Raw genomic sequence first — 27,551 nt, 5'->3', positions numbered from 1 at the left:
GTCGAAGACTTCTCGTGCAAATTTGCTGAAAGCCGCGTAGTCGTCTTCTGTGTCCAAGAGATGGTGTTCTTTGTTTTTCGGTATGTACTTTATTTTAGTTATTAGCACGCTTCTGTGTTCCTCATAACACTCACAGTCGTGCATTATATGATGCCATGTTTCAGGCTCACCACAGGTGCAAGTTAGCTCCTCCGTTATACCCAGCATGTTCAATTTTGCCTTGAATGGGCCATGGCCCGTTAGTAAGTAGGTTGCATTTAACCCCGAGTTAAACCACGGGGGGGCTTTTGGATAAGTCTTGGCAACCAGTGGTACGAATCTCTTCGTCACTTCGCCTTTGATGCTGTCCATCTGTCCTGCCACAGCTGTAGCAGGTGAGCCACGATTCTATGCTTTTCTGCTTTGCGGTTGTTGTTTGGTTCTAGGGTGAGCCCATAGATTGTAGTGGGTGTTCCCTTAGACAGGTGGTACATCAGCCCGCAGCGAGTCACCTCCAGGTCTAGTGGGAGGACTCCTGTCAAGACTTGGAGGGCATGCGTGCTCACTGTTCTGCATGCACGAGAGATAATGAGCATAATGCTACGCTGGATTGTGTTCAGGTATCGAGGATGGAGTGCGATACTCGGCCCTAGGACAGAACCCCCCAGGGTTCTGTCCTAGGGCCGCTCCTGTAGAACTTTGTCTTAGATGAATTCCTCGCCATGGATCTGGGTGGTGTGGAGGCCCAGGCCTATGCAGATGACTTGATTTTGACCATCGAGACTGACAGCCGATCCTCCCTAGAAATGGAAGAAAATTATGCCCTGCAAAAGCTGCTACACTTGCTCAAACTAGCACCCGACAAGGCAAAATCGGTGCTGCTAAAAGGTACAGTAGACTTAAGGCACCACAAATTAAGATTGAGAATAAAACAGTTAAGCTGTGCGAACAGATTAAATACCTAGGAATAATCCTCGACAGAAAATTAAATTTCAAGCCACACCTAGGATATATTAAACAAAAGATAAGAAGATACGTGGCACTTGCCGCTAAAGTCACTTGCAGGGACTGGGGACTATTCGTACTGCCCTGTCCCTCTACTACAAAGCTCTCTTCATCCCTGCTATCACGCGTGGCTCCCCTGTCTGGTACGTGAGGGCGGGACTAGAAGTGAATAAACGGATCCTTGAAACCATTCAGAGGACCATCCTCCTTACCATAACGAGAGCAACTAGAACGACTAGCACGGCTGCCCTCCAAGTCCTGGCAGGGGTTCTTCCCCTGGACCTCGAGGGTACCCTCTGCAGTGTGCTCTACCATCTTGCTAGAAACACATCGGCCACAATGTATGACGTCACCACTGACATCACTAATGACCGCAACTGTGAGAAGAGAAGAATCAACGACCACCTCGTCCAGATTTGGCAGAGGAGATGGAACGACACAGAAAAAGGCGCAGTGACTAGAAAATTCCTCCCCACTGTCACCAAGCTGTACCCTAAGGCGCCAGCGTGGTTTCACCCCGGTCGGAATACCACCTTCCTCCTTACAGGACACGGTCCGTTTAAAGCTAAGTTTTACCAACTTGGCAAATAGATAACGCGGACTGTCCCTGTGGCAACCCGGAATCCTGATGACACTTAATGTTTGACTGCAATCTGTATGACGACCTACGACTACGCCTAATAAGGGCAATCCAATATATATACTGTACCAGACAACCAAGAACCCAGATTGTTAGACACTCAAGAGGACTACAAGGCACTCAGTAAATATGCCCAGGATCTATATTTCAGAAGGAAAACAATGATAGCAATACACCAAAGGCAACCCGACTAGAAGGACAGGAGGTCAAGCAAGTACGTGACATACAAAAAAACTCACAATACCACAGAAAGACAAGACTTTAGGGTGATTTGGATGGCCTACTGGTGACTCAAAACCGCACTCCCTTGTGCGGACCTGTTTTTTCCTATTTCCTGGGGAAGGGGGAGGAGAGTATTTGCTCTTTTCCCCTCCTCGCCTCCCCATATTTTTACTCTGGTGGGACATAGGCATGCCCTACTGAAAATGGGGGGTAACCTTCCTATCCTACCCCTCTTCTTCCTATTTCACCCCCCCAACACTTTCCCTTGTATAGCAACTGCCCCACATTTCCAAATTTAAATCACATCAAATTTTGGCCGAACTTTTAGGCTCTCTAGAAATAGTTCTTTCAGCGTAAAACCCCACGCAGCGCTTTCTAAATGTAATTTTACCTAAATCAACCGCGATCGCTCCAACCTTTATTTTAGGTCCTAGCCACCGAAATCCCAGGAAAGTAAGTTGCAGGACCTGCCAGAGTATAATTATTCTCTTGGCACACCCGGTCGGCGTCCCCGTCGCTAGGTATGGTAACGCCTGGTCCCACTATTGGCCCAGCGGCCAACAGGCCGGATGAACAATGGGGACAAAAAACTACATACTACGCTAAACCAAAACCAAACTACATGACCCATACATTGTTTTTAAACCTCTGGCATAGACAGGGTACTGTTACTCGATACATAGAGGCGCCTCCGTAGCCAGGTGGGCAGGAGCAGCAGTGCGTAACACACGCTTCTTGATCAGACCGGGGTTCGAGCCCGTGACCACCAAATACGGAGGATGCGGAAAGGTCAGGGAATGACCACCGCATATCCCCGGAGCAATATGGCCTTAGTTGCTAATGCTCCTAAAAACCAAATAACAAACAAACAACATACGCGGAGATGGGAGAAATCCCCGGAGCCGTTTGACCCTCAACATACCTATACCAACTAGGCCTCTGCACGACTGACCTGTGCTACTGTGGAGCCAAGGAAAACTGGAGGCACCTCCTTTTTGACTGTATTCTGTATGAAGATTTGAGGCAAGGTTTAGTGAACACCATCCCAATATCTGAAAATCAATTAGACCTAACCCCTGAACGTTTATCTGCTCTTCACAACTTTGCTACGGAAGGCTTTGCTCGAAGAAGGAGATCATTCAGCACGACTCCATCTCTCGGACAGGTTCCTCCCTCAGCAAATGCTCAAGCAAACCCAGGCATTTGACGCCGACATGTACAAATTCGCTGTTGACCGGACTTACCGGAAAAAAATTATGGCTAGTAGGACTAATCAGCAATCACTGATGTGTACCTTGCATCTGTTCCTCCTATCTGATTGAGCTGGTGCCATTATCTCGATGTTAAGTCAACTCAATCAGACTTAACTCTCGTAAGGATTTCTCTTCTTTGTATTGAAATGTTTTCGTTTGTAAAATTACCTTCTTTTGTAAATAATTGTTCGATTTTCTCGGAAGTTTCGGGAGGCTGTAAACCCCTGGATTTATGGCCGTGAATTGCAATAAAGATTATCTCTCTCTATCATATAGTGGTCAAAACCCCCGGCATTGGGTCTGAAATGGATTAGATCAAGGATTTTTTTTTTTTTAAATTATTTTTTAATTTTTCCTTCTTCTTCTTCCAGCTGCTTCTTGCTTTATTTACTTCCTTCAAGTGTAGCTATGTTATTTTATTTATCTGTATATACATTTTTTTTTAATATATTTATTTATTTTATTTTATTTTTCCGTTTCTCTCTCTCTCTCTCTCTCTCTCTCTCTCTCTCTCTCTCTCTCTCTCTCTCTCTCTCTCTCCAGTGTACCTATGCTAATATTCTCTCTCTCGTGTAAATTTTTTTCCCCTTGCGTTCTGTTTGAAGTCAGCCACTCCAGTATAGTTTATTTATTTATTTTTTATTTTTTTTATTTATTTAATTTTTTATTTATCACTATTACTATTTTTTTCTTTATTTTTTTTCCCATAACCTGCACCACGGGTGGTTTTTTTTTTCCTTCTCTATTTTTTCTGTCCCTCTGGAATGGGCCCCCAGAGGAGGATCCTGGCCCACCTGCTGGCAACACCAGGTGGGGCAGAGTCTCTTTTGAGACAGTACGTGCCTTACTGGGACTGGCCCACCTTCCCGTGGTATCGACGTGTACCAAGAATCATCTCTCCAGGTGATTGATGCTTCTGGGTAGCCAAGTGGACAGACATATCAACAGAACACACACACACACATAATACACACAAACCTACACCAACACATTTCTAGCACTTTTACAGTTGATTCTGCTCTTCACAGTGACACGGGGCGGAGTTGAACAGACGTTCTAGGTGCCGCCCTTTACAAAAACACATGTCCATGTCTACCTAAACATTATTGCTGACCAGGTACACCCTTTCATGGCAACGGTCTTCCCTTCTGGCGGTACCGTCTTTCAGCAGGATAATGCGCCATGCCACACCGCCCGGTTTGTTCGAGACTGGTTCGCGGAACATGAGGAAAACTTCCAGGTATTGCCTGGTCTCCAAATTCCCCAGACATCAATCTCATCGAGCATCTGTGGTTTGTGTTGGAACAAAAACTCCGATCTGCGGCGTCTCAACCACGGACCTTAGAGGAGTTAAAGGATCTGCTGGTTATTTGTTGGTACCAGATACCACAAGACACATTTAGAAATCTTGTAACATCAATGGCTCGCCGGGTTTTGGCTGCACGTGGAGGACCAACATCATGTTAGGTAGGTGGTCATAATGTTTTGGCTCATCGGTGTATGAGGTGTGGCTATTAAATAACGAGACTGTTACAATAAAATAAATATAATAAAACATTTCGTACCTTACAAGTTATTCCCTTCAAACTTATTGCCTTGGTCTTCCCCACACTGTTCCATACGTCAGCACAGAATGAAAATGGGTTCCCTTTTCAGTTTAGTGAAGAGAAAAAAGTCACAAGAGGATAGGTCTAGCGAGTAAGGTGCATGGTCATATACAGGGGTTTGTTTTTTTTTTTTCCCCAGAAACTGGCGAACAGAGAGCATGTTGTGTGCTGGAGCATTGTCTTGAAGGAGAATCCAACCATCCTTCGACAATTGTTTTCTGCAGCAGCATGTTCGAGAGGCAACCAGAGAAAGTAACACTCTTGATCTGGTTATCAGCAGTGATCATTCGTGTATTAAGAATTTGCAGATAAAGGAACCACTAGGTGGCAGTGATCACAGTGTGCTGAAGTGGGATTTACTCAAAGAGGTAACTACCGTCAGGGGTAAAGGAAAGAGTTTTTGCTTCCGTAAAGGGGAGTACAGTGGTCTCAGACAGTTTTTAAATTCTGTACAGTGGGATCAACTGACGATGTTACAAACAGTAAATTCTAAGTGGGAAGCATTCAAGGAATTAATCGTGGAAGCTACTAGACTTTTCATACCGATTAAGAAATATTGTTCAAGGTTTAGGCCTAAATGGTTATCAAATGAACTAATGAGACTCGTGACAGAGAAGAAAAATGCATGGGATGCATATAAATTATCAGGCGACGCAGAAGCCTGTGGCAGATATAAGCTAGTCTGTAATCAGGTCACAAAGGAGGTTCGGCAGGCGGAGGCGGATTACGAGAAATCTTTGGCAAAAGATGCTAAGAAAAACAGCAAGGATTTCTTTACTTATATAAACTCTAAAAGGAAGGGGTTGAATCTGATTGGTCCACTTGACATCGATGGTTCGACTGTTGATGATCCTGCTCAGATAGCAAACAAACTGAATGAGTATTTTGCATCTACATTCACACGTGAGGAGTTATTAAGGTTTGAAAATGCCACAAGGTTATCAAATTGTAGCAGTGTGCTTAATGATTTTGTAATAACTGAGAGTAAAGTGGAGGAGAAATTGTTGAAGTTAAACATAAGAAAGGCACCTGGGGTGGATGGGATCTATCCAGTTATTTTAAAGGAGGCGGCAAAGCAACTAAGCAAACCCTTAGCCATAATTATGAGCGCATCCTTGGACTCAGGGGAGGTTCCCACGGACTGGAGATGTGCAAATGTATCCCCAATTCACAAAGGTGGATCGAAGGGTGACACGAGTAATTACAGACCAGTTAGTTTAACTTCTGTTCCGGGTAAAATAATGGAGTCACTGGTTAAAGATGCATTGCATGATCATCTAGACAAGACTGCAGCAATAATTCAGACATGGCATGGGTTTGTTAAGGGAAAGTCTTGTCTGACAAATTTGATTGGTTATTATGATGTGGTCACAAAGGAACTGGATGCAAAAAATAATTTTGATATCATATATTTGGATTTTAGGAAAGCTTTTGACACTGTTGCTCATGGAAGACTATTGTACAAATTGGAGCAGAATGGTATTAAGGGTAAATTGCTACAATGGATAAAAGGATGGTTAAGTGGGAGAAGACAGAAGGTGGTAATTAATGGGTGCTGCTCTTCGTGGACTAATGTTATTAGTGGAGTCCCACAGGGTTCGGTGTTGGGTCCACTGTTGTTTTGTGTATTTATCAATGATATTGATGAAGGTATATCAGGCTTAATGTCGAAGTTTGCAGATGACACAAAGGTTGGCAGGGTTGTTAATGACAGTAATGGCAGTGTGCTACTGCAACAGGATCTAGATAATTTGGGCAGATGGGCTAAGAAGTGGCAACTGAAGTTTAACCCCTTGACAAATGCAAAGTACTGCATATGGGTAGAAGTAACCCCAGAGAAACGTACCAACTGTGTGGTACTACACTTAAGGTGGTAGAAAATGAAAAAGATCTGGGAGTAATTGTGCAGTCAGATATGAAGTTTTCTGAGCAATGCAGACAGGCTGCTAGGGCAGGTCATGGGGTTTTGTCAATGATATATAGGAATTTTGCTAGCAGGGAGAAGGAGGTGATTGTCCCTCTGTATAAGGCAATGGTCAGGCCACGCCTTGAGTACTGCGTACGTACAGGTCTGGAGGCCTCATTTTAGGAAGGATGTAGATTTGCTTGAGCGTGTACAGAGAAGAGCAACACGATTGGTGAGGGGAATGAAGGGATCCTCTTACCAAGATCTACGCGCGTGCGCGTAGCTATGAAGACTGTCTAATCTGTGCTCCTCAAGTTTACAGTGATTTCATGTATTTATTTCGCGAGTTACACTAGTTTTTTTGTATAGTGACCTGCCTAGTGGTAATACTGTGCATCCTGTGGAAGATCATTACCTTAACATTTTAGGTAATTATGTTTTTTGCATGATCTGTTTCTATCCGTATATTCACATTTGCCAGCGTTGCTTGTCTCCGAGGCCTGAATTCAAACTTCACTTCTGTAGGCTTACTCTGCTGGCTGACCACTGTCCGCTTCGGGCTATATCACAAGGTCAAGCAGTTCCTCTGTGGTGGGAGCTCTCCGGCAGTTGCCGCTTGTAAGGTGCGACTTTTATAACTCTGACCTACTTATGCATCTGTTTAGCTTAAGATATTGCATGTTGACAGCGAGTTAGAAGGAACTCAGCAAACTTAACTCTGATTATTTTGTCTACTTCTGTCTGGCAATCAAATATTCGATAAGATGACCACTTTTGCCGGACCCACTCATCAACAGGTCTCAGATGGCCCAGCTGCTCTTTCAAAACTTACTTAATTTGTGCATCTCCGGAATTTAGCCTACACTTCAAGCTAGTAAGCTGCCCAATTGCAGCAAGACTTTGTTGCTCCCTGCGTTTCACCTACCCGATTACTGCCTTTCTCGACGTGCCATCCGCTCCCTTCTTCAGCTCAGACCTTTCGCTTTTAATTTAACTGTATACAATGAAGGATAGAACGGGCGTTCAGCAAAAGTCCTGTGCCGAATGTGGGTTCAAACCCGAGGCTCCGGCATTACTTTGTGTTACGTGTCGTAGAATCTTCTGTCGTGATTGCCAGCCACCTAAAGTTAAAAGGTTGAACAAACAACGGAGAAGAAAATGGACCTGCCACCTTTGCGCAAGTAACCCAAAAAAGCGCGGACATCTCGAAGGAAGAGATATCCACTATCACTCTTGCAGAAGAAACCCCATCTGGTGTTCTTGATGTGCGCAGTTCGATTGAAGGTAGTATTGTGTCGCCTGCGTTGAGAACACCTGGAGATTTAAGCTTATGCTTTGGGAAAGACGTTGCATCTTCGAATAGGGAGTTTGATACCGCTCCTGCTGCCTCCGCAAACTTGCAGGTTAATAGCCCCTTTGATTGTTCGTCAATTAAAAGCGCTCTAAGGGACAACACCTCCATACTCAATGCCCTCCCTGAAAGATTTAAGATCACTTTCGGGGAGATTTTGTCCCCAATAATCGACTCTCTTGCCTGCCTCAATAACGAAAATAGAAAACTCAGAGCCCAAAATACGGAAATTCTCGACCAAGTGCTCACAATGAATGAACAACTCAGGGATCTCAAAATCTTTATAAGTGATTACTGTCTTCCCTCTAGTCAGACGTCAGTGATGGACCATTTGGAACCTCAGGAGCATTCACAGGAAGCAGATGATGCACTACCAAGACCTCCAACTCAAACTGAGCGCGTCCAGCGAGGAAATCGAGATCTCAAAAATCTGCACAGTTCACCTCGTTTTGCAGACAAAACAACTGAACAGATCGTAGCCCCGGCCGTGATGTTGAACCCTTTGTGTACTCATCCCCCTCACACCGCTCTCCATCAGCGCGATCCGACCTTCGAGGCTGACAGCCCTTTTATACAGGACAAGTGTATTATTCCTGGTGAATCTAATCTGCACCAACCTTGCAAAAGACGTCACGAGAAGCCTGGTGGCCAGGTTCTGAACCAGGCCCAGCGCGGTTACAAGAGGATGGAGATGAGAGAAACCCCACGCCAAAACAGGGAGGAGCGGATCTATGCTCAAGCGGATGCCTTCTGTCTCTCTGACCAAATTAACCATCTTGCGCAATTTCCCAGGCATAAGCCACAAATGGCTTGCGCTCAAAGTGTTTTGACTGTGAAAACACAAGGTAACAAAACTCCATGCGAGGAGCCTAATATGTCGGTTCCTACTGAACCTGCCTCGGTCCCTCTGTCGCGGAGACTTGAGGAGATATATAATATTTCAGCTGTCCAGACCCGAGAGAGAATTTTTGTTTCTAGACTAGGACCAGCAACAAAAGTGGAAAGTATCAGGGCACTCTTTGCCCAAGAACATGGGATCAACTTAGACGCAAAAGCGATCAAAACCAGACACCCCACCTATTCTTCCTTTATCATCTCCTGCCCTGCGAATGCAAAGCATATCGTCTTGGATTCTAGCTGCTGGCCGGTAGGCACCCTTATAAAGCCGTTCCAAGAGAGGAGCAGATCGATCGCTTATAGCGGATCCAGGCGAGATAAACAGCCATAGCTACAAAAGGATGACTTGCTACCAGGTTCACACGAAGGAGAGATTCTTTGGTTTATGCAGAATGTTCGCAGCCTAAAAAACAAACTTCATTGTCTCCAGACTCTCCTATTGCTTAATGAGTTTGATATCATCTGCCTTACAGAAACATGGTTAGCGGCAGATAGACAGCTTGATCTTACCCATTTTAACACCCCTTACAAACACATTGGAAATCACAGAATTAACGGGCGAGGCGGAGGTGTTGAAATCCTGTTCAACGATCGCTTCCGGCCAATAAGGACACGAGTGAGCCAGTCTAACAACTTTGAGGCAGTCTCCCTGACGCTGAGGAGTCCTCTTCTTCAAATCCAATGCTGCCTGGTTTACCTTCCTCCGGACCACAATGATGACTCTAGAGCGGAGCTGCTCACGTGGTTAGCAACCAACTTAATGCCTAAAATTCCAACTGTTGTAGCAGGTGACTTTAACTTGCCACTGCCCAGGCATGGGAATGCTCTTGAGGGCCTTCAGGCCACTCTCCGGGCCTTTAACCTTACACGGTTAGCGACGCAACCAACTAGAGCGTGTCAAGCACTGGACCTAATCTTCCACAACTTAAAAGATATCAAACTCCTACCTGGCAACTTTCGATTCCAATCTGATCACTCGCCAATTACATGTAAACTATCCTTACAGAACAATTCCCTTGGGTTACCTGACGAGTACTCTGCTGAATTACCTAGGATAGCCTTCTCTACCAAATACCTGAAGCCAGAGATCATTCTCCAATGCTTGATTGGGTTTGACTGGGGGCGTCTCTATTCTGAGCCGTTGGAGGATGCCATTATGCTCTTGTCGGAACAACTGAAGTTAATTGCACTACATGGTGCAGCCAGAATCACCAGGAGTGGTAACAGGTCGAATCGGGGTTTCAATAAGGAAACTAAGATGGCTTTCATCAAGAAGCAGAAGGCCTACCGGAAATGGCAGAAAACTCAACTTCCCTCAGACCATTCCATCTTTAAGAAAGAAAGAGCTTGCTTCTTGAAAAAAAAAAAGGCTGGTCCTTAACCAAGCTGTTCTCAATAGGTTGAAGAGTGGTAGAAGGATCCTTTCGAATCATCATCATCATCTAGCCATTGACAAAAAGCTTGTCCAGGAATGGGCACAGTTCAGCTTACAGCAGGCAGATTTTCCTGACTCTGATTCCTTTCTCTCGCAGGAGAACTGGTTACCTAGGGCACACTTGTCTGAAATAGAAATAACTAGAGAGACCCTAATTGATGTCATCAAGAAACTACCCAACAAAGCCACTGTAGGTCCGGATGGTTTCCCACTCTTTATTATCAAAATTTGCAGCCCATATATAGTCGACCTTCTCCTTCACCTTTTCAGACAAATCCTGCAATCTGGAATAGTTCCTTCAATTTGGAAAACTTACCATGTTAAGCCCATTCCAAAGATCAAGAAACCCAAATCTCCTAAAGACCTGAGACCAATATCCATCAGCTGTTCTTTACTCAAAATTTTCGAAAAAGTAATTCAGCCAACAATTGCCCAGCATTGCTTTGCACACAGGCCCGAGTACCTCCATACCGTTCTACAAAGGAGATCGACAACTACCAATCTTCTTGATACCCTCTTCAGAATTCAGCACACCCTTAACAACAAATCACAGATTGATATCATATTCCTCGACATAAAATCGGCTTATGACAGAATACACCTCCCAGCCCTTTTTACCATTCTGAAACACTACTTCGGCCTGGCGGAAACCTTACTTCAAATTTTGAAGTCTATTTTACTTCCTAGACATCTGTCTGTGACCCACAATGACTTTCAAGAAACTATTGACGTCTCAAGAGGCATCCCACAAGGAAGTGTACTGTCAGCTATACTGTTTGCAGCAGTTTTGGAGCCTTTCCTTGCTCAGAATCCGAACTTTGTTTCCTATGCCGACGATCTGAAGTTCTACGTGAGCTCAGATCATAATCATCAGATTCATGATATCAACCAGCAAGCTTCTAGGCAGATATTGAGCTTGGAAAGTTATCTTGCCACAATAGGGCTGCATCTGAGCCCTTCCAAATCAGCACAACTGACAATAACCAAGAAGAGAGCCAAAAATGATATCCAAATCTTTGTGAGTGGGGAACCGGTGCAAAAGGTGACCTCTCATACTGATCTTGGCCTCACCTGGGACGTTGGGCTCACATTTCAGCCTCACTTTGCCAGGATGAGGCAGAAGACGTACGCTGCTCTTTGGGCAGTGCGTCAAGAGCTCGTTGGTGTGCATCAGCCAGCGCTGCTTGTTCGGCACATCCTGAGGTGTATTATGCCGATTCCTCTCTATGCTTCAGAAATTTTCTCATCTGCCCCTGCCTCATACCTTCAGAAGTATCTCAGTTTAGAGTACTGGTTGCTTAGATGGATGAACAGGGTGGTAGGCCATCCCCTAACTATCTCCAGATCTATCCTACAAGCAAATCTGGGCACCACTCCCTGGAGACATATCATCATGACAAAAAATGTTCTCACGCTTGCACGGCTTATAACGAGGCGAATTGATGCTCCATCAGTATCCGCATTAATCTCTGGCCCGAGGAGGGCAAGAGGGAAGCACCCCGACTCCTGTCTCCCTCTACGTCTTACTCTGTCAAACATTGATTCCCTGAGGAACATGTTTCCAGCCAATTGTCTTCGGATCTTCAATAAATTTAGGATCCACCCTGATAGGTTCTGTGAAGACAAGCCCTACAGGAAGGAAATCCTCAAGAACTGTTATCAGATTATGAACTTATAATACTCCCCTTCTCCTGGACAGACTTTTTTTTTATTTTTTTTTATTTTTTTTTAACTTGCCTATTTGTATATGGCAAAGACTTTCTGTTTTCATGTAATCATGTATATTACTGTATATTTTGTACATTATTGTTTATTTAACCCTGTAAAAGTCTCGGGTCGAGCACGAATGTACCCTTGTTTATTGTACATTGTGTTCCTCGCACCTTAGTCTGTATTCACACCCTTCTGGCACAGAGCCGTCCCGGGGTGACCCAAGGTTTCTTGGGAAATAAACTGATTTTAATAATAATAATAATAAGAGAGGCTTAAGTTCTGCAAATTGCAGTGGCTGGAGACTAGGCACCTGCGCGGTGATCTGATTGAGGTCTATAAGGCCTTGAATGGGTTGAGCACGCTGAATTCTGATGGGATCCATCCACTTGTTCAGATTACGAACCTACGGGGACATAAGTTCAAATTAAGAAAGGACAGATGTAGAATAGATGTGCGGAAATTTGCCTTTAGCCAGCGGGTGGTTAATTGCTGGAACAAACTTCCATCTGTCGTTGTGGAAGTTGATAGGTTAAATAAATTTAAGGAGGAACTGGACAGGCATTTGGAGGGAATGGTGTGATTTTTTTTTTTTTTTTTGGCTGATGCTGCATAAGCTCATACACTTGCTTTCTTGCATCACGTGCCACTACTACTACTACTACTACTAATTCAGGTCTCTTCCTCGAAATTTTTCACGCAGCCTTTGTCAGAACTTCAATGTACGAGGGCTGTTCAAAAAAGGATGATATTCGTAATTTTTTTCACAACATACCTTTATTAATCATCTATATTTTGATGGTCCTTTTCAAAATAGGACAGAAACATGGCAGAAACCATTTTTTTACATGCATTTGGACATCCTTCGATGTCTTTACAACTTTTTCTGAAGACTAAACGTTTTCCTCACAGCTCCTTCTTTAACTCTGGAAATAAAAAAAAATCGCAGGGTGCAAAGTCGGGGCTGTAGGGTAGATGAGGAACACATTTGACATTAATGCTGGCTAAGTACTCAAAGACACTATGAGCAATGTGAAGTCTCGCATTGTGGTGATACAGCATCGACCTACCTGGGTGCAGTTGTGGTTGTTTGCGACGAATGTGAGTCCGCAAAGTGTGCAGTACAGTTCTGTAGTAAGGTCCCGCGACAGGCACAACATGCTGGTAAACCGTTCCTTGAATGTCAAAAAAAAAAAAAAAAAAAACAAATGACCATAACCTTTCCTGCTTTGCACAACTTTTGCTTTTTTCAGTGTTGGCGATGACGTAGACTTCAAAACAGAGCTCTTTGTCGCTTACTCTCTGGGTCGAAATGATGAAGCCACGGCTAATCCGCCGTTATCACCTTGTGCAGAACCACGCCATCTTCAGTAACCATCCGTTCCAGCTCCTGACTAAACCTCCATGCGAATTTGCTGTTGTTCAGGTGTGAATGCAAATGGTCATGGAGAATACCGTGCGTGCTTCCTACTGATATTTTCAACATCTCTACCAGTTGCCTTACTGTTATACGACGATCTTCTCTCACGATTACAGAAGCAGGGTTCATGGTTTCTATGGTGACAGCAGTGGTTGGAGCTCCAGGACTGCCATTTTTGTGATTCAATTACGTCTATCTTAAAATATTCTAAACAGCCTGCGAGTTGTGCTATATGGAAGCGTAGATTCATCATAAGCCTATTTTAACATTTCATGCGCTTCAGCTGATGTGTTCTTAAGACAGAAACAAAATTTGAGAGCAGCATACTGAGAGCCGCTAAAGTCACACCGTGCGCATGAGTTAACTGCGCAGTTTCTATGCGATGTAGCTTCGTTTGGTCTTAAATCCATTGGTTCAGCTAGAAATAGCAAGCAGTACGGTTGTTTATAAAAAAATGTCTGATCATTCTTTATTGAACAGCCATCATAGTATGTTTGATTGACAGTCTGATTTGGTGGGACGTATTCAGCCAGAATAATTCTTTTAATATCAAAGAAAACAAGAAGCATGGTTTTCAATTTTGATTTTGATATTCTTGCTTTTTTTTTTTTTTTTTTTTTGATCTGGGGGATTGTTTGGTCTTCCATTGCATTAATTATCTTTTAGCTTTGGGGTCGTACTGGAACAGGAACTTTCATCGCAAGTGATTACATTACTCAGAAAGTCTGCATCTTCTTCAATTTTTTTTAAAAAAATCTTCAAAAACTTGGGGTCTTCTCATCCTTTGATCTTCATTCATAATTTTTTGGCACCGTATTGGCACAAACTTTTCTCATGCCTAGATTTTCAGTTAAATTTGTTTAACTGTTTTTCCATATTGAGTTCTGATTCAACCATTCTAATGCTTAAACGACGATCACTTCTAATCAATGTCCTTACCCGTTAAAAATTTTCATCCGTTTTCATGGATACCGGATGGCATCGTCTTGCTTATTCTCTCTTCCATCTTAAAATTTTTATGCCATTCAAACATGCGAGCTCTTGACATAGTATTCTTCCCCATAAATTTCACGTAATAACTCATAACTTTCAGTTGGTGTTTTCTTTAGTTTTGTTAAAAATTTGAGTTATTCGTTGTTCGATTCGTTTGTCTGGCATTTTGCCGGCAAACTGCAAAAACACAAGGCATTGAAAACCTGTTTCACTGCAAAGCGAATGAGCGCGTTGGAACGTGACTTTACAGACAACTAGGAAAAGGTTCAAAGTCAACTGCAGTGCCTTTATTTCACAAGTGGCGCTTGGTGCGTAGTGGCTGCGCGCGCACCAAGCATTTAATAGCCACACTTTGTATGTATATATATATAAAAGCTAAAATAGGATATTTCCTACTATTTTTTCTTATTTATTTTAATATATATATTTTTTCCTTATTTTTAATATATATTTTGATTACTTTTTATCTTTCTATTTAATTCGGGATTAAATATACATATAACAGTATGTTAAAAGAATATACTTATTCTGCTGGAAAGGTGAAAATATGTAGACGGAAAGGAGGTATCCACAACTGACCCAATGACCTTTAATTTCACATCAGCATATGCTGAGGTTTCAGACTTTGAACACAAAATTTCCTTAGTACCAGTGACAAAGAACTAAGTCTAGAATGACCAGGCACGCAAAGCTTGTATATATAAACTCACTTTATTGAAAGGGTCTCGAAATATTATAGATAATAATAACAGGATTTTTCCGCATTAAGCGGGAATTTACACAATTATTTGTAAGATAATGCACAGAAATAAAAACATAAATTAATTTATATGAGATAAATATATTTATTAATAAAACTAAAACAAAATAAAGTCTTTAATTAATATGATTCACTTTTTCGAAATATTTTTGATAGCATAAATGAAATGAATCTAATAAAAAATCAGTTTGTTTTCTGTCGAGCACCTGAGTTTATATATCGTTTAAGAAATATCTTCAAAATGTATTTTTGCTTTTACTCATCCAATAATTATTTATTTTTCAGAATGCAGGTAACTATGAATTCGGTTACAATGTTAAAGATGATTTCAGCCAACAGTTCCGCCACGAGACAAAAGATTCACTTGGTCGAGTTGTTGGTTCATATGGACTAGCAGAAGCGGACGGAAGAAAGCGAATCGTTGATTATGTTGCGGATGATTATGGTTTTCGAGCTTCAGTCCGAACTAATGAGCCTGGAACCAGCCCTCTCGAATCGGCATCAGTCAAAGTTGAGAAGTTTGCAGAAGCACCCCAGATATCCCAACACGTTCCTCTTCAAACTGCGGGCACTGCCGCACAGCCAGTGACTAAAGGAGGGATCCCAGTTCTTCGTGCTGGAACCACTACCACTGCGGGGGGTTATCTTCCACCTTATGGTACAAGGTTTCCACCCATCGGAGTATCTGTAACCTCAGGAAGTAATAACCCACCTACCGCAACTAGTTATGCTTCGGGTACACGGAATTCCTTTGCTAGAAGACTTCTAGTACCTGCATCAATACCACCGGTTATCTCTACAACTACAAATTACAGTCCGGTGGGAATCCCTGCAATTTCACCTGGGGGATACATCTCTACAGGTAATATACCTTCTTCGGGAGGCTACATTCCTATAAATACTCTGCCAGCATCTGAAGGACACATTCCCACGAATACGTTTCCAGTACCTGAAGGACACGTCCCCACGAATGCGTTTCCAATACCTGAAGAACACGTCCCCACGAATGCGTTTCCAATACCTGAAGGACACGTCCACACGAATGCGTTTCCAATACCTGAAGGACACGTCCCCACAAATGCGTTTCCGGTACCTGAAGGACACGTCCCCACGAATGCGTTTCCACTACCTGAAGGACACATTCCCACCAATGCTTTTCCAGCGCCTGAAGGATATATTCCCGCAAATGATGGCTCTGCTGTTCAAGGCTACATTCCTACAAGTAATATTCCGGCTGTCAGCAACTATCCACTGCCAGTAGGCAATTCATATCCGATTCAATCTTTTATTAGCCCAGGAGATAACCCTGGGTTTTCAGATAGTGCATTTAGAACAACTTATCCTAATCATTATTCTTCTTATCCTACAGTAAACTTTGGTTATAATCCGTTGTACCGCTCTCATTTTGTGTCTTCAGCATACCCTCTCAGCAGAGGCTATAATGGCTATTCACCATCTGTGGTATATTCTCCACGTCCATATTCACAGCCGACGTTAAGAGGAATTGCATATAATTCTTATGGCCCCGGCCAGTATTTATACCAGACTCAACCTGCTGGTTTTCCTAGTGTAGCTCCCCAGATCCCAAGTTATCCTTATTTCGCACCACAAGAAACAAAGAACAGACCGTCCACTTTCTCTGCTTCAAATCCGGCCACTACTGAAACAAAGCCGAACGTTGTACTAGGAGCAGTTCCAATTCCAAACGGCATTCAAGCAGTTCCGGTAGATGCAAATACAGGAGCCGTTCTTACAAACTACCCTGGCTTCAGTGCATCGAATATTCCTGGATATGGTAGAGATAAAAGAAATTATAGAAGTCGTTCCCTTTCCACTAATAGAAGCAAAGATTTTGGCTATCCTTCACCAAATTTCAAAGATTTGAGTTATTCAGCGTCTACTGAAAGTAAAGCAATTTCAAATTCCAGCAACAGCGAGCGCTGATCATCAGTCAAACGAAAGGAACTATAATTTCTTGTTTATAACAATAAGAGAAGTCTTTATATTTATTACTCTTTCGATACTTCTGACTGCATAACGCTCTACAGAGCTAGTGTGACTATTATGGCTAAATTTCTATGTAAATAACAGTATTTCATACATTAAGAAAATGAATACACGACATCTCTAAATTTGGATATTGTAATTGTGATATAATGTACAACTTCAGCTCGAGTTTGAATTAAGTGCAAAACAAGTTAGATAATGTACGCAGCACGTTAGACTTCAGGTGCGTTCGATTTTAATTTCTCAAATTAACTGAATTTTTTTTTTTTGCGATTAACAGAAGCTAAAAGTAAATAACTAATGTCTTTTTACCATTTAATCGCTAATTAATTAATAATATACAAAAATAATTGTTTTCACTTCACTGAACATACCTAACAAGTTAACATTCACGCAGCTTATTGTAATTCTATACTTATTTCCTCCTGGATTTTTAATAAAATATCAATATGTACCTCAGATTGTAGTAAATAGTCAACATTTTTCTATTAACTAAATACAATACAAAATTTGTAATGTGTTTTGCTTTTATCTCTTGGATTTTAATAACAATTGAAAAACACGTATTTCACGTTTCTATCCTGATTATTAATAGTAGTAGTATAGAGGCGCGTGATGCAAGAAAGCAAGCGTATGAGCTTACGTGGCATCAGCCAAAAAAAAAACATTCACACATCCATTCCCTCTAAAAGTTTGTCCAGTTCTTCCTTGAATTTATTTAAGTTGTCAACTTCCACGACGACAGATGGAAGTTTGTTCCAGCAATTAACCACCTGCTGGCTAAAGGCAAATTTCCGCACATCTATTCTACAACTGTCTTTCCTCAATTTGAATTTATCCCCCCCTCAGGTTCGTAATTTGAGCAAGTGGAAGAATCCCGTCAGAATTCAGCGTGCTCAAACCATTCAAGGCGTTATACACCTCAATCAGATCACCTCGCAGGTGCCTAGTCTCCAGCCGCTGAAATTTGCAGAACTTGAGCCTTTCTTGGTAAGAGGGCCCCTTCGTTCCCCTCGCCAATCATGTTGCCCTTCTCTGTACTTGTTCTAGCAACCCTATATCCTTCCTGAAATGGACTCCAGACCTGTACGCAGTACTCAAGGCGTGGCCTGACCATTGCCTTATAATATCCATATCCTTATAAGCAAATAGTAAGATTCATGGTTTACATACAATAAAAATCCGGTGCGTTACTTGTAGTGCATACACTATTCGAATAACGATTATTCAACTTGCATTAAGATTATAGGTGTCTACATTATTATACTGTACAATGAAATGGCAACATGTGACTTTAAACTTCTCAGTAACATCAATGTTTTCCTTTGGCTTTTAAAATTTTCACGCTTCTTACCACTGAAAACTTATTACTGATCGTTTTTTTTATATCACAAATTCTTGAAAAGCTAAGGTCATATTCCTTTCTATTCCTTTGTAAGTAGATTGCGATTTTCGCATTTAACCAGTTTCCGTTTTAAGGTAAGCACATTTTTAACTAACTTTCTGATCTTTTAGGATATCAAAGAGTTGGCTGGGTTACAAATATTACAATATACACCGATTAGCAAAAACATTATGACCAGCGAGTCGTTATGCAAATCGAAGCATCTGCAGGTAAACTATGGCGCGGGTCGGGACACGGTATAAAAAAACTTGATACTGAGCTCCGTTAATCAGCGTTACTCTTGTTCTACAGATGGGAAAGGCAGCAGACTTAAGCGAGTTTGACAAAGGGCAACTTGTCAAACATTTGTTCTTCAGCTTGCTTGGACTGGGACACCAGAAATGACTCACCCCCAAGAATTAGAAAACTCAGGAAACAAACTGTACCAAAGTAGACTAACATGGACGGGATCCATGTTTCATAAATGACAAATGGAGATGACTACTTGGACACGCCACCAGCTGGGTCTATGTGAACAAGACACATTCCTGAGACCTGGAAGACTTAAGAAATAAACCACACTAAGGTAAAGGACTAACACGGACGGGACCCCGGTCCCACGGATGACAATTCGGACATGACACCAGATTGGACACCACCAACAGGGTCTATGTATAGTTTCCTGCAGACGTCTGTTGGCGATTATACCTGGCTTTCTTGGTGCCTTTTTACCCCATCCCCCTGCACCGGTTGGGGAGTTCTCCCTCATGTGTAGTACATGACACTACACTACTTCCCAATACTATTAAATTATTTTATTTATTTATTTTTATTTATTTTATTTTATTTTATTTATTTATTATTTTTTTTTATTTTATTTTATTTATTTATTATTTTTTTTTATTTTATTTTATTTTTTTTTTATTTTTTTTTTTTTAGGCCCTTGCCACTGAAATCTCAGGAAATTAGGTGGCAGGACCTGCCAGAGTGAAAACTTAAAATTACTGGGTACCTGGTCTGCTTCCACGAGGCATAGTGTGGACAACGTTGGGCCCCAGCAGGGGTCTAGCGGCTAAATGGCCAGAAGAACAACGAAACACAACACTACACTTACAAAATCCACACACTTTTAAATCTCTGGCCTTCCCAGTGAACTGGTACATCTACAATGAAAGCAACGCGGAGATGGGGGAAACCCCTGGTGCCGTTAGACACGAACACACTATACACTATACTATATGCACAATGTGTAGTGTCATGTACCGTACAATATGTCATATACAATATATATGCAATATATATATATACAATATATATATATACAATATATATATATATACAATATATATACAATATGTCATATACAATATACATGTATATATACAATATGTACAATATGTCATATACAATATGTACAATATACAATATGTACAATATGTCAACCCATACACTTTTAAATCTCTGGCATTTCCAGCGAACTGGTACACCCACAATGAAAACTACGTGAAGATGAGGGAACCCCTGGTGCCGTCTGACACTAAATACACCTTACCTAAACATCATTGCTGACCAGGTGCACCCTTTCATGGCAACGGTCTTCCCCTCTGGCAGTGCTGTCTTTCAGCAGAATAATGTGTCATGCCACACCAACCGGATTGTTCGAGACTGGTTCGGGGAACATGAGGAAGACTTCCAGGTATTGCCCTGGTCTCCAAATTCCTCAGACATCCATCCCGTTGAGCATCTGTGGTTTGTGTTAGAACAACAACTCCAATCTGCGGCGTCTCAACCACGGACCTTAGAGGAGTTAAAGGATCTGCTGGTTATGTGTTGATACCAGATACCACAAGATACATTTAGAAATCTTGTAGCATCCATGCCTCGCTGGGTACGAGCTGTTTTGGCTGCACGTGGAGGACCAACATCATATTAGGTAGGTGGTCATGTTTTGTCTCATTGGTGTAAATACGCGTTGGCTGGGTGAAGAGCGCATTTTATCAGTACGTCTGACGGGTCACTTTTAATCAAATGTAGACTGTAAATACAGTATTTTCCAATTTTCTTCAAGATAATTTTTAATACAGTATAAATTTTTGCATCGTTAAACGTTTTTTTTTTATTTAATGCATTTTTGTTTAATTATATAATTCGCAGCTCCTTTGCTAGTGGGTGCAATTGTCCTATTTTTTCATACAGTACTTTTAAAATGTGCCGGTTGCGTGAGCTTATGACTTTTCCAAATAGATAGATAACACGAGTTCTAGATAACTGGACTTTTACTGTATTCAATAAAGCGAGAACGAGCTTCAAAAAAATCAACGACTTTAATATGAGCAGTGCTTAAACTGAGAACATTTTTCTGCGAATGTGCCATATTGTCCATTCATTCTTTCACTCACTGCACGACAACAAACGATATCGAATTCTTTTGCTACAGTGGTAGCTTATGTGATATGCGTGAAAAAGAAGGGGTAACAATTGCCGAATTTGTCCAGTTTTAATGAAACTTGATATGGCTCAACATTTTTTTTTTTTCTAAACGAGCAATATATAAAGTTTTATGAAAATCTGTCTAATCTAAGTCGGATTGTTTTATGCAGACAGTTGGACAATGGTGAAGATTATAATAGGCGCTTTACGCATATGCGAACGGACCTATAAACGACAATAAAGAAAAAAAAAAAATAAATGAAATCTTAAGTGTAATCTAATTATGTCAAAATGAATAGTTTTAATTAAATGAAGAATCATTGTTTTATTAAAAAATCAAATACATATCCGATCATTCTTTAATATAAATTCTACATGTACATAATTATATCACTAAAGAATGTTTATCTGTTATACATTATCAAAAACGGGGTTTTTTTTTGGGTTTTTTTTTATGAGAAGTCCAAGCACGAGAGATATTTGAACTTATAGTCCTTATTACCGTGCATGGGTTGAATATTGAGAAAGTGAAAGAAGAAACTTTGTTGACATTAGACTTGAATTTCTGTAGATTGTAATTTTCTGGAAATACGTGTGAACGGAGGTTGTTCAGGAAACGGAAGTTGAATGAATAAATGAGGAACAAAACTTGGTTCTGTGAGTTTGAAGTTGGACAAATCCTAAAAGGATGTTGACTTGATTCGGCACGTGTTCGGACTGCTTTGGAAGAGAGAGCGGGAATTATAGAAGATAATTCAGAAAAACAGTGCCCATGGAAATATCCGTAGAAAAGTCATGCAGCAGAAACAGTATGTCTATGAGACAGTGAGTGGAGAGACTCTGTTAGAGATGAGTCATCAATTAACCTAACTGCCCTCTTTTGAATGGAATCGAGAAGCCTGAGAGAGGTTTTCGGGACACGGCCCCAGATGTGGGAACAATATTCAATGGTAAGGCGGATTTGCGATTTGTGCAGAGTGAACAGCTGTTTGGAAGAAAAGTAACATCAAGAGCGGAAGAGAAAATCAAGTTAGTTTTTTTAGATGCAGAGGAAGCAATATTTGTAATGTGCTTGTGCCAAGAGAGATTAGAAGTCAGGGTTATCCCCAAAAGAGATATCATTTTGCCTAGAAATCGGAGTGTCACCAAAGATAAGCATAGGAGCAGAAAAATCCTTTTTGCGAGATATGACAAGACTGAGTTTTAGAAGGATTGAAATCAACTAAGTTGTCTTTGCCCCACTGAGAATTACCTGGAGATTAGCATTTAAGGGACTAGTAGTAGATATTCGAGAAGTTGAACAGTCTGACGGCAAATTTTCTCGAACTGGAAGGTGGAATGCAATGTGCTATCATCAGCAAAACTGTGGATAGGATTTCCGGTGAATAGAAGAAGATCATTAATATACAAGAGGAAAAAGAGTGGAAGAAAGAACTGAACCTTGGGGAACACCTGCGTTAGTGGAGAAATTAGAAGACAGAGAGCCATCTACCATCACCCGCAGTGAGCGGTCAAAGAGAAAGCTGGATTCCCAATTGCAAAAAACAGTTGGAAAAACCATAAGATGGAAGCTTATTTAGAAGACCTCTATGCCAAACATGATCAAAAGCCTTTGAAATGCCAAGAGCCACTGCTTGAGTTTCAAGAAACTTTTCAATTGAATTTATACACAGATGGGTAACATAGGCCAGTATATCTCCAGTGTATCGACACTGACGGAACCCATACTGGCGATCGTTTATCAGATGGAAGGTGTCTGGATAGTTTAAGAGTTAGCGGTTATTTGATTTCTCCATTACTTTAGAAAGAGTAGAAGTAAGTGCAATGGAACGATATTTGGATGGGAGGGATTTGTCATCCTTTTTAGGAACTGGCTGGATGTGAGCAATTTCCAAACGTTTCCGCATATGTATTTGTCTACGATCTTGCCCTCTAGTTTTGCATCGGCAGAGATATATCGTTCGAAAACTCTTGACGAGGAATCCAATTTATGATATTAACTAAAATTAAATAGATTCATTATTAATTATGAAATTATGTAATCGAATAGCTGCTTCTGTTGCGAAGGTGCGCAATTCGACCATTCAATATTTTGTACTGTATATGAAAATTTCAATAAAAAACCAAAATCACTAACAGTTTCTAAGGACCCTGTAAAAGTTAACTTGGAATTTAACTCGTACAGGGTCCTTGAAAAAAAAAAAAAAATGAGGGATTGGAACACCAAAATAAGCAAGGCCAAGGGAAACCCAAATGAAGGTGTAAGGATGCAATCGGGATTGAACGGATGCTGCAAGCTTAATGCGGAAAAGAAGAAGAAAAATATTTTGTCGTAGCATATCTCAATAAGAGTATGTAACGTAATATTCAATGATGGATAAATGAGTTTTGCCCAATGTAGCTGCTTCACGTATATGATAAAATCCACTTGAAGACAGTAAGCGTTTTTTTTTTTTTTTAACTGTATCACAGACAAGTGTTTGCTGTAACTTTATCATATTAGAAAAGAACTCTGTTGGTGTGGCTTACATAAAAGGAAAGCAAATGTAAACGCTTTTCTACTACAGAATGCCCCTAATGTGGAATTTTTTTTCACTCGAAACTGTCATACTATGCAAGTTCAATACGAAATGTATTCTGGGGCCGCAAGATTCACAAATAGGCCCCCTGAGCTCTTTAACAACCAATCAAATCAATCGTCGATCCCCGCGGTATGATAGTTTCGCCAAGCGTTGTACATGGCAGTATGATAGATTCGCCACTGCTATTAATAAAATGAGTTAAAATTTTTGTATAAAAACAAGTGGGGTAACTTTAAATTGAATTATAAGCAATAATCTGATATCTGAGTTCTCGATTTACTTGGATTCCACTTGATTTTCGGTGAAGAGATTAAGTTAGTGATGCAAATTCTGAGCATCAAGAAACCTCAGCTGTAATGACTAACGGAATTCGTACAGCCGAAGGGTCAACAGTAGTGGACCGTAGTTCAAGCCCACATGACTGCTAAGTATGGTTAATGAATGCATTAACAAAATTATTAATTTTCTTAAACTCCTCTGACTAGACCTGCGGGAGTATAAATAAGATTTTTTTTTTTTTAAATTTTATTTTATTTTAGAACAATAAAGAAACGACAATGAAAACATGCTTATCGATTAAACAACACATTTAATAACAAATAAACAACGTACAGTACTGTATTTTCAAAATTATGGCACTTAGTAAGCTGTACATAGGACTTAATTAACCATTGAAAAGTTAATTTAAACGGTAATACGCTAATACAGCGGAACACAAACTGTGGTCCCCAGACCCAAAATGTTAATGCAAAGTTTAAAAAAGAGCAGACATAATTGAATCTAAAAAGTATACAGTGGTTCTTCGTGTAAATTTTGCTGTAATATATTCGACTTATACGGTGAATATATGATTAAGCACGGGTTTTCAAGGCAAAATATGAAAGTCGACTGATAGGGGCTCACATCTGGTGAGTATGGGTTTGGCACACCCAGGGTCCTGAGATCCCTTCTCCTTCTCTCTCTCTCTCTCTCTCTCTCTCTCTCTCTCTCTCTCTCAAGGTAACTCGGAAATTATTTTTTTGGTTAGTGCAGCATAAGCCTCAGGCTTCCTTGCACTATATGGCTAGCAATAATAAATAATAGATATGCCAGAATATACGTTACTTTTAAAATAAAATATTTAAAATCGGTTTATTCAACTGACTCTAAGATTGCTCATCATGCTATTAGCCCAGGGAGTCGAAGTGCCTTAAATAACATTAATCATCAATGCTTTGGTAAAACCTTTACCACGATAATGAATTTTAATAGCTTTGGTCTTTAAAAACCTTCGACATTCAGAATAAAGAATATTTCTAAAATTCTCCGTAAGCCTTGTGTCCGAAGGCATACAAAAAAAAAAAAAAAAAAAAAAACCATTCTTAATTCTAGAAAGAATAAAGAAAGTTCCTACCTGGTGATGTCCAATGTGAACGATGTATTTCGAACTACGAGAAATTTCTTACACGTTGTCTTCTGTAAAAGTATTGCTACAGATAAATATATTTCCCGTTTACATAATAGTAAATTATTGTGTAATAAGATTAAATTTCCACTGAGGAATATTTAAATAAAAAAGTCACTATTGTATTTACGGTATAGCAATTTTTTTTCGAAGCAGACGATCTTGTTTTCGCCTTACAGAGTAAGCAGCTCAGTTACGTAAAAGCTCTAAATTTCCACAAAGGAAAACAAAATAATACCAAATTTTGATGAAGGCAATTAATTGAGGGTGAAGGTAATTAATAATTTATCGTTTAGTTATATTAAAGAGACTACACTTTAAGTTGCCAGCTTGTATTCTTCACTATCAACTTGTTTACATTCTGTTCCGGTATCTCGTACTCCACAGAAACCTTACTCTACCACCAGCGCCATAGCGGTAAAAATCTCAATCACGCTATCAACATATAATGTAACGTAACGTAAGCAAACTGACACTTTACACAGAAGAAAATATTTTTAACCATTATTTAAAAAAAATTATATTACGCCCTTTTTATTAAGCATTATTATTTATTGTTATTAGGAAAATGAAATAAAATTAACTATATATTTAAATTCATGCTAATTAATAAAACGGCATAAAAATTTCCTTTTTTAAAAAAATACCTCTGGGTAAGACTAAAATTAGTACATACTTACCATATTATTATTAGCCATATGGTGCAAGGAAGCCAGAGGCTTTTGCTACACCAGACAAAAAAAAAAAAAAAAAAAATTCCGAGTTAATCCCTGAGAGAGAGAGAGAGTCAGATATAGAAGGAAATCACCAAGAAAGAGAGAGAGGAATGATTATATCCAGCTCAGGATCCTCGGTGTGCCAAGCCTGTACTCACCTGATTGTGAGCCCCTGGAGGTATTGCAGCTTCACTAGGGTCCTGAGCTTAACCCAAAAGGAAAAGAGAAATATGACCTTCAGGGTCGATAAAAAACATTCCATCAGGGCCCAAGCTCGTGATCACATACCATTGTCTATAATCATCTTATTTGTAAAATTCGCACTTATAATTCAGTGTATTGCACCACTGCATTCGCTGCAAACACTGAATCCGTCTTACGAAAATTTACCTTATCATGATGAAATGATTCATTATTTATGCTTATTGATTATTAGTCGAAGATAGGCTGCCATTATCTCCCTTCACTTTTTTTTTTTTTTTTTTTTTTTTTTGTTCTTGCGGGTACCCAAACCACTGCATGAAGGCTGAGTAAGCTCTATTTCATAATTGGAACACTAGTGTATTCTATAATCTGTTAGCTACTATGTTATATGTGATTTGAAGTTCACAGAATAAGCATCGGTTTGTCAAATACTTATATATACACTGGTGTTCAAAGAAAGTGCATCACCTAGGAATTTCACACTTTTAACCCTTTTTCGCAATGCTATGTTACATTAATGACTAGCATCACAAATAGAAATTAAACAAAAGATATTTATTAATATTTAACGGCAAACCTAAGTAATATTTGACAGGTGCTTTCAAAATATTCCAAAATGAGCATTTGCAACCTTTATACAACAATTTTCGTAAACACGACAATTATGGCTTAAATGTTATCATGGCTTAAATGTTATCAGAAGCCCTCAATTTGTTTTAGTTTATCATTTTAAATGGAAAACAAAATGAAAAGTTCACCAGGTGCAAACTAATATTTAGTTGAACCGCCTCTGGCCCTGATGACAGCAGCACACCGTCGAGGCATTGACAAGATCAATTTCTGAAGATAATCAACTGATAGTTGGTGGTTCCAAACACGAATTATGGCTTCCTGAAGTTCACGAAGGGTCTTTGGTTTCTTTCTGGCAACTGCAAATTCCACACGATGCCAACAGTTCTCTATAGGATTCAAGTCCGGCCTGTTTCCTGGCCAGCTAAGAGTTGTAACGGACCGTTCTTCCAACCATTTTTTCACCTGTAACAAATGTAAACACATTATTGTCGAACCTCTAATGCAGAAATGAAGTTAAAGTAACTACAGGAGTGCCTACTTACACTTTTCACCCGATGACAAGGAGCAGAGTCGTTCTGAAAGATGCAGTTACTTGGCAAGTGAAATGGTCTCTAATGGTTGGCAGCAATTTGCCTTCCAATATAGCTAGGTATCCATTGGCATTTACGGAACCTTCTATAAACATCAGGTGACCTACTCCGCGATACAAAATGCACTCCCATATCATTTGGCCGGTGTGGAATTTCACTGTACACACCATACAGTCTGGATGGTATTCTTCACCATGTCTACGGCGAATCGTTTGTCTTCCATCAGAGCCATGCAGGTTGAATTTCTTCTCATCCGAGAAAATAACTGACTTCCACTGTTCGGGGGTCCATTTGACATGCTCCTTACACCAAATTAATCGGGCATTTTTCATTTTTTGTGTGAGGAGGGCTTCTTCTTAGGACGACGGGCTACAAGTACATTTTTGAAGAGGCGTCTTCAGTACAAGGCTGTTGTTTGATGCGTATTCAGCTCACAGCCACAC

At 40.5% G+C, this 27,551-nt stretch overlaps 1 protein-coding gene across 1 annotated transcript in view; it reads left to right on the top strand.

Moving 5' to 3' along the window:
* The window catches only part of LOC150081451 (uncharacterized), a 37,609-nt gene extending 20,181 nt beyond the window's left edge, over window positions 1-17,428 (top strand). Inside the window, exon 3 of the mRNA XM_090379862.1 lies at window positions 15,464-17,428. Within this exon, the coding sequence (XP_090235988.1) occupies window positions 15,464-17,122 (1,659 nt within the window). The 3' untranslated portion in view covers window positions 17,123-17,428. The remainder of the gene's footprint in view (window positions 1-15,463) is intronic.
* The last annotated feature ends 10,123 nt before the right edge of the window (window positions 17,429-27,551 follow it).

The sequence above is a fragment of the Mastigoproctus giganteus genome, chromosome 8 (genome assembly GCF_048544385.1).
Source record: "Mastigoproctus giganteus isolate SK-2022 chromosome 8, ASM4854438v1, whole genome shotgun sequence".
NCBI classification, from domain to species: Eukaryota; Metazoa; Arthropoda; class Arachnida; order Uropygi; family Thelyphonidae; genus Mastigoproctus; species Mastigoproctus giganteus.
The sequence above is the reverse complement of the archived record's forward strand: the minus strand, read 5'-3'. Positions and strand labels throughout refer to the sequence as shown.